Source organism: Hyaena hyaena, unplaced genomic scaffold (genome assembly GCF_003009895.1).
Source record: "Hyaena hyaena isolate Hyena2069 unplaced genomic scaffold, ASM300989v1 scaffold_0, whole genome shotgun sequence".
NCBI classification, from domain to species: Eukaryota; Metazoa; Chordata; class Mammalia; order Carnivora; family Hyaenidae; genus Hyaena; species Hyaena hyaena.
The window spans coordinates 9,445,237-9,453,908 of NW_024080632.1; the positions used below are offsets into that span (position 1 = coordinate 9,445,237).

The window sequence follows — 8,672 nt, forward strand, 5'->3', positions numbered from 1 at the left end:
AAAGGGAAAAAAAGTCATCTCTCCTATTTTTTCCAGACTAGAATCCAAATGTACTCTGAAAGACATTTTATTAGCTTAAAAAAGGAAAACAACTCTATTCCAACAAACATAACTAAAGCATGCTAATTATAAATACAAGCAAAACAGGAGTTTCTAAAATAAGACTATGATGGCCAATTTATGGGGATAAAAATCTAATCTATACTAAGTGACTTTTAATATTAAAAACCAAAACATTGTGGTAGAGTAAGGGAACTGTCTGAAATAAACACCAACCACAACATTTTAACAGAATTTAAAACTTTTTATATCATCTAGAGAAAAGCTAGAAACTATGTTGATATACATAAGTGACTTTATACTAAACAAAAATTGGGCATGCATACATATTTCATTCATGCAAATGAGTCTGAATTTACAATTCCTCGTTTATGTTAATATTTACCAAGATTAACGGAAAATCATCTCCCCTATGTAATGAAGTGAATTCCCCCAACAGAACAAAGCTAACACCTTCAAATCTTTCAAATAAACAATGAAAGCACATACTATAAAAGGAAATTATCTGAACAGGATCAGAAAGAAGTTAAATGATTCAAGAGGGGCAAGGAGTCCTAAATTCCAAGAACATATTACAAATATTGATTCATTAATTCCAAAACTCTAAGCAAGTCCTACGAAACAAATGTGCATGTGTGCCTGTGTGCATGAGTGTGCCTGTGAATTTTTTTAACTATACCCCACAGCACATTTTCAGGCTACCTAATTACCTCACTGTGCAATGCATTAAATGTTACTTCTCAAAATAGGAATGCTTATAAAATAACAAAATAGAAATTCTGGTGGTCAACACTACACAGCCCACAGGTTTTAAAGCAGATTAGCACATGATACATTTTAAACAAACGACAGACAACAATGTTGCAGAAACTCTCTCAATTTTTAATAAGTAGCTGCAATGCACATTTCAGTAATAATACCCAATAGTCAATCATATTATTAATTTTCCTAAACTTTGTGTCATCTCTCACTGGCTAGCTTCTGTGAAATAAACATAGTACCCACTTTAAGGAAAAAAACACACATATCAGTACCATCTACTACTGAAGGGGGGAGCATTATTACTTTCTTCTATCAAAAAATAAGTCATTTCAGAAAAATATCTAGTCTATCTCTGAATCAAACTTTGAGAGACAACTGTATTAACTGTTCATAAAAAGTACAGATAAGCAATTTTTACTATTTACATTGAGTTTCATCTCAATTTTAAATAATCTGACAAACATAACTACAGAATGTACTTATCTTGTGCAAATGGTTTTCTTAATTTCTAGCATATAGCACAAACTGGTGACAGAGCATTTTCTTTATTAATCTCAAGAGTAGAGGAGATCTCTGAAAGTGTTTGATGAATACAATTAACTCACAACTAACGAGGCTAAATTAGCCAGTGAACAAAAGAGATGAATCCATTTTTCCATACCTAATTAATATAATCCACTACTATAACTTAATGTTATTTAAAGGAATGCCTTGAGATTTTTTTCCCAAATAAATCCTTAATGCAAGTATGAAAAAAATGGCCAAAGCATTCCAAAGAATGCTAAGCTATCTAAGCACCTGGGATAAACTCAATAAAGGCTTATAGTCCTAAAGGCACCCTCAGGCCTCTATTCTCACAAAGGAGAAGAAAGAGTCCCAACCTAACTTCCTCTCTATGAGCACTTCAAGCAGTAACACAGCAACATTACTTTGTAGCATGCAAGTCTTAGGTACATTTTCTCTTTAAAATTATGAACTCATCACACGTACAAATGGCTCTTTAAAACGGTCCAGTAAACTGCTACACTATGCCTTAAATTGCTGTCTATTATGTACTTAAAAATATTTACTAGCAATTGGAGGTTAATATGGCAACTATTACCGGGTGGCAATTATTGCTATTAAAAATATATAAATACTGTTAACACCATGTGCTACTAACAACAAAATGCTAAACTGAAAACATACATTAGCAAATTATAAATATTTTCATTAAAGAAAATAAGCCATCATGGAAAAAAGATGCTCTAAGTTTAAATGCTAAAATTGGCAACTGCAATGAAAAAATACACTGTGTATATATATTTTGGCACTTGAGAAGATGAGAGAAATCATTCCCTTTTCCTCATTTTCTAGTTACAGTCATCCCCATTTGGTTCTAGCAAAAGAGATCCCAAAGTTTCTATACTTACAACTATCTTCCCTCTGCAAAAAAATAAATAAATAAATCTCTTAAGAGAAAAGAAAGGGCAACAACAGATTACTTTAAAGCTTCAAATACAGAAGTAATGGTCCTACACAGGAATCATATACTGATGTGTGTGTGTTTCAATTCAGGGAGAGAGAATTTGATATCATCACCTAATTACCCCCTAGTCAGGAAGACGCTAAGCAAACAAAACAACGTGAATGTGGAACACAAACCTTAGAGTTAAATCGCTGTAACTCAAAGAGTACATACATCAGTCTAGTTACAGAATGCAAAATCACTTTCCATATGATCTCAATAGAGAACCAAACCTAAAGATATATTTGTATCTGGGAATTACATCTTCCCTCAAAAGTGAGTTGACACACCACAGGGTGCACCGTTACACTTTCCAAACAGGCAGATTTAACACACTTAACTGAATTAACGCTGAGTGAATATGTAACAAGAGTCTCCCAGAAATGTGATGGACAGCATGAGAAAACAGTTTTGAGTCACAAAGGTAACAGCAAGGCATGCATTTAATGCAGCAGTTACAAATCTCACAATGGTAAGAATAAGAAACACACACAATGACCCATATCATATAAACACAATGGCATTTTCCACGTGTTAGGAAATGGGGGTGGGTGACAAAAAATTTGGGAAATTTGATGCCGTACAGTAGAAAATCAGAAAGCAAAACAAGAACAAAAATCTTAAGGCAGTTGATTGCACAATCAACTTTTGCTAAGCCATAATGAATACTTCAAGGTAATAGAAAGTGGGTGGATCATTAGTGTGGTGCAGAACTTTAATCTCTAGTTTATATTTCAATCCACATTACTAGGAGTATCTAGGTAAATTCTCTATAAACAATACTTTGCTCAAAAAACTGCAGACCAAAAAGAAAAAAAAAAACATGCTATTATTCAGCACATAAGAGTTCTTGTAATACATGCTTTGTTTTAAACAAGAGATAATTTTATCTCCTTTGGAATTAACTATTCTATATAATGTACTTTAGACAATATATTTTTAATACACTGGGTTGCCACTACATCTGATTTTCAAGGAAAACTCTTCATTTGGAATGTGCAAAAATTTATAGTCAGCAGCTTTTTAACTGATTCTAAATTTTAAAAAAAAATAGCACCTTATGCACCCTCCACATACAGGAGAATGTAAACATTCTAGTCTTAAAAAAAAAAAAAAAAGGGCCAACCCATGCATTTCTTCAGTTCTGCATATCAAAGTTCCCACCTAATGAGTAATTCTGCATGTGTGTGTAGGTGTGTGTATTTTTCCCCAAAAACTCTATTATTCCTGGTTTTAAAAGGTTCAAGAGAGAAATACCCAAAGCACAAACCTTTAGTCAGTGATAAAACACAAAATCCTCTTATAAAACTGTTTGTTTCTCCAAAAGAATCTCAAGCATCTTATCTCTTTAACATTATCATCTGTACTTAAGCTTTTAGAGAGAAAGAAAAAAAGGTAAAAGACAATATATCCTAAAGGCTGGCTACACATATAATACAGTCTCAGTGGTCTACAAAATCTACTGTATATAAATTAGCCATATATACATGAGCCCTTACCGGTCAGAATGATACATGGTAATTTCGGGGATCTCTCCTCACTAGTATTGGTCTGCTTGGTTATTTTAATTACCTGTTAAAGGGTCAATGTGGTATCCAGCCACCAAACAAAACCCATTTTAAATATCCCTTAATCAATATGTTTGCTAATCTATTAAAGTCTCTGTATCTGACTGATACTAAATGATATACTGGGGGAGAGAAAAGAGGAGGCAAAATGAATTCTATTCCCATATGTCAAAAGATCAAGGGAAAATTATCATAGCACAAAGAGGAAGAATGGCAACTTATAATTCAATTTTAAGACTAAATACCTCAATAAGGATGTTGATAGAAAAAAAGTGACCTGGACTATACTATAACGAAAGCACAGATATCATGTCACTCTTTGTAAGTAAAAATCAAGTGGTTTGATATTTTTTTAGCTGCATAAGGAAATATTTAACAAAATAACACTTCCATTTGAAAAGTTGGCAAGAATTTGTATTTCCCCACTCGTCTCCAAGATAATAAAAAAAACCATCTATGCCACCCATAATTAAATGTAACTAATTACAATTTGAACACTAAATTATTTATCCAGTGTAATTGTAAACACGGATTAACAGGAAATAATGCTTCTATCTACTGCAGAGGTTACAGAAAACAATTTCCAAAATGCACGCTCTCCAAAGGCCGTCCCCCTAAAAAAGGTGCACAACTTAAAATAAGTTGGGGTGTTTTTTTTTAAGGCTAAATTAAACCGTTCAGCCAATTTTCCAATTATATTCTACGCTTGAAACATAATTGCCTTACATCTGTTTACAAATCTTTGCTCAATATTTAAACAAATTCGTGGTCTCCCGGGCACATAGCTATACATTCAGTAACTCATGCACAAAGCACAGATTTAAAGACCACGCACTGCAATTATTAGCCTAAACGCCAGGTTTAACAAGGTGAATGTTTTCAGAGCTAGGTAATACGACCCAATAAAAAAGCAAAGATGGCATTTACCACCAAATGTCACTGCCACCGCCAGGAAGAGAGTTGCTGGAGCCCTATACATTTTTAATTTCGATGAATCTAGACGTCGTCGTCGGATGCCAGGCTTCCAGGAGAACAATTGACACCCTAACTGCTTCAAGATTAAGGCAGGCGATTTCAAATCCGAAGGAAAAGTTGTCAATTATCAGAGAGAGAGCGCGCGAGAGCGGCGAAGGCAGATAAAAGCGATGTTATCAAACCGCCCAGCTTGTTGCTTTTGTGTGTGTGTGTGGATTCGTTGTTAGGAGAGAGAAAACAGTTTTTAAAAGACACAGGGGGAGAGAAAGAAGAAAAAGCCTCCTCCACCTTCCGTCGGCTCGGTGCAATGGCTTTACGGCTCTCCGGCGTAGTAAGCCCCGAGAGGCGGGCGGCTGTCGATGTTTACAATCGCGGGAGCTCCGGGTGCAAGAGTCCTTTACTGACACAATCGCATTCAATCAACTGTTTTCGGGCAAAATTGCAGGTGTCATTATGGAATTAAAAAAAAAAAGAATTCAAAAGGCGGGCGGGCGGGCAGCCGATCCGACAGGAGGGGGAAAGGCTGCTTATCGCGGGCGCGGGCAGCACAAGGCAAAGCCTTCCACATTTAGGGGGGGAAAAACGGGGGAAAAGGGGAGGGGAAGGGGGGTGTGATTGCAACAGAGGGTGGGCGTTCGAAGTGCGACCCAGAATCCGCAGCTTTGAGACTTCCACATGCAAATTCCACGCCGAGCGCCGCGCTCACAAATGATTTTTAAAGAGCCAAATAAACACTGGATGGGATCCAAGGCGAGGGAGAGACGATCCAAAAGGGGGAGAATCGGCGAGAGGCGAACGGCGGGGAGAGACGAGGGAGGGGCGAAGTCCCGGCGGCGGGAGGAGAAAGTTGGTCGGCGGCGGAGGTCGGGGACCCCCCCCAGCTCGCCCCCCCCCTCCCCGCAGCCCGGCTACTCACCAGCGAGAAGAGGTTGGAGTGACAATCCTCCAGGCTCGCCCCGTTCGCCACCCAGTTCGCTGCCGCAGTCATGATCCTCCGCGAGCCCGGCCGCCAGAGCGGGGCATGTCGGAGCGAGGCGTCCGAGGCGAGGCCGGGCCGGGCGGCGGCGCCTCGCCGGGGAGCGCGGGGCGGCCGGGCCGCCGCCGCCGCCGGGGGAGGGCGCGAGGGCCGGCGGGCGGGCGGGAGGCGCCGCGGCGACGCCGCGCCGGGGGCGGCGGGCCCGGGCCGGCGGGGGGGTCCGCGGCGGCCGCGCGGCTCCTTCCTGTTCGGGCGGCGGCGGCGGCGGCTCCCGCGGCTTCGGCGGCGGCGGGGGGCGCTGTCCGCGCGGCCCGGCGCCCTCCCCGCCTCTCAGGGCCGCCGCTGCCTCCCTGGCCGGCGCTGCGGGCCGGCCGCCGCCTCCGCCTTCCCTGTTCCTCAGCCGCCGCCGCCGCCGCCGCCGCCGCCGCCGCCGCCGCCTTGTTTATCTCCAGCCACCTACTCCCCCTCGGCCCCCGCCGGCGCGTGAGGGGAGGCGAGCCCCGGAGCTGCCGCCGCCGCCTCGGAGCCGCCGCCGCCGCGGAGCGCGAACTCGCGAAGGGGGGGGTGCGGACGAAGCCAGCGGGCGACCCCGGCAGCCGAGCGACGTCCCCTCCTTCCTCTTCCTCCCCCACCCCCCCCTCCTCCCCAGTCAGCCTCGCTTCTCCTCCCTCCCCGGGCTCGCTCGCTCTGACAGCAATGGCGGCCGCCGACCGCGGCTCGGCCCGCCATTGGCTGGCGGCGCGTCACGTGACGGGCGCCGGCCGCGCCGGGGGGGGGCGGGAGGCGGACGGGGGAGGGGCCCGAAGTGGCGGCGGCGGCGGCGGCTCGCGGGCGGCGCTGCTGAGCTGAGCGCGGCTGGCTCCTCCGGCCGGGAGAGGGAGGGAGAGCGAGAGGGAGAGAAAGAAGTGCGGGCGGCGTGGCTCCCCGGCGGGCGGCGGCCGGCCGGCCGGAGGCTGCCGAGGGCTGCCCCGCGTGGTCGCCGTGCCCCGCCCCCTCGGGGGGCGCAGATCGCGACCGGACGCGACCTCGGGCGCCGAGAACGCCAGAGGCGGCCGCGGCGGAGGGCTCGGGGCCCCCTGGCGCGTGCCCCCGGCTGCGCCGGCCGGCTGGCTGGCGTGGCCGGGCACTCGGCGGTGGGCCCTGCTGCAGGTCCCAGGGCTCCCGGGGAGTGCCTCGGCGGGTCGCACTCCGTCGTCCGCCTTGTGCATAGGAGAAAACTGGAGCACAAAGAGATCAAGTCACTTGCCCGAGGTCGCCCAGCTGGGAAGATGCGGCGGCTGATTTCGAACCCCTGCACCCCTGCTCAGGGAAGCCGAGCTCTTGCACCGGGTTTTAATAAGCCTCAGCCGGGGATATCCAGACCGCCACTTTGCGCTTTCGGTGTACCAGGCGCCGTGCAACGAATACAGAAATGCCTCTGGAGCCCTTACTCCTAGGCACTGTGTGTATTCATTCATTCATTGCGTAAATGTTTCCTGACCTCCTGCCATGCGCAGGAATGCAACTGCCCGCCCTGTACTAGGGCTGCGTTGGGGGCAGACCCTCCCTCATTCATTCAATAAGGAACATTTCCTGAGAGCATATGGTCCAGAGGAGTGCCAGTCTGAGGAGGAGGCCCTCTCCCAGCCCTCAAGGCTTTTGCTCCCTGCAAAGCTGCGGAGAGCAACTTCTTCACTCAAAGCTCCCAAACGTGGAAGAACCAGCTGTTTCAGGTGATCTGGACGAAAGCGGAAGAAAAGCAGAAAACAGGGCAAAGATGGCATGTGATAAAAGAACAAAAGTCTTACACCAGAGAATTGAGCTTTGGAACGACCACAAGTAATGCGAAAGTGGAAACTATGAGCAGCATCTTATAATGTGTATTATTACCATGGCGGACACTACGTTTTGACCCACTGACACTATGTTGTAACAAATGTGCATGCATTATTTCCTATCATCCTCAGAACAACCACATAAAGAAGATACTGTTATCCTTATACTGTAATAAGCCAAGGCTCAGAAGTGCAGTGACATCTCCAAGATCTCCAGTTAGCCAGCCAATCGAACCCTAGTCTGTCTGGCTCCAGAGCCCAAGCCTGAATCTAGAAGGCTCCGTGAGCAGATGCCTGCCGTTGGCTTTGGCACCCCTGGTTGTATTACCTTGACCAACATAGTTTAACTCTCTGAACCTCATTTCCTAATCAGTCAAAAAGAGATCCTAATTTCTGACCCACTGACCTCAGGCCAATGTTGTACATTTCTATTAAGATGACTCTTGATGAAAGTGTTCAGAAAAAAAAAAAAGAAGAAGAAAGCCAAAGCACTTGATCAACATGCAGGGTGTGACTTGGGCCTGAGCAGTCAGATAGTGAGATGGTCCATCACATCCGGGTGCATTTCCCTCTTGGGAGGCCTTCATCCCACACACCTGGTCACCAAATTCTCATTCTTCAGCAAGTGTAGCCTTAACTCTAAAAAGTCTCCCAGAGCAACCTAATAGAAAAATAAGCAAAGCACGTGCAGAGTTTAGAGAATAGGAAAGACATATGGCTTTTAAATATGTAAAAAGATGCTCAGACTATGAGCATTGCTGCTATGGACTGAATGTTTATATGCCACTAAAATTCACATGTTGAAACCCTAACCCCCCCCCCCCCCATGCGATGGTATTTGGAAGACAGAGCCTTTGACAGGTAATTAGGCGATGCGGGTGAAGCCCTCATGTTGGGGTTAGTGCCCTTATGAAAAGAGACATGAGAGAGATTATGCCCTCTCTCTTTCTGTATCTATCTCTGTCATGTGAAGACGTAATGAGGAAGAGGTCTCTTACCAGGAACCAAAT

The 8,672-nt window shown here is 45.2% G+C and overlaps 1 protein-coding gene across 2 annotated transcripts in view; it reads right to left on the reverse strand.

Moving 5' to 3' along the window:
• MED13L (mediator complex subunit 13L) overlaps nt 1–5,970 on the reverse strand; it is a 299,169-nt gene extending 293,199 nt beyond the window's left edge. For both annotated transcript variants that reach the window (XM_039228598.1, XM_039228507.1), the window contains exon 1: nt 5,789–5,970. In XM_039228598.1, coding sequence (XP_039084529.1) covers nt 5,789–5,860 — 72 coding nt within the window. In that variant the 5' untranslated portion in view covers nt 5,861–5,970. The remainder of the gene's footprint in view (nt 1–5,788) is intronic.
• Nucleotides 5,971–8,672: the final 2,702 nt, after the last annotated feature.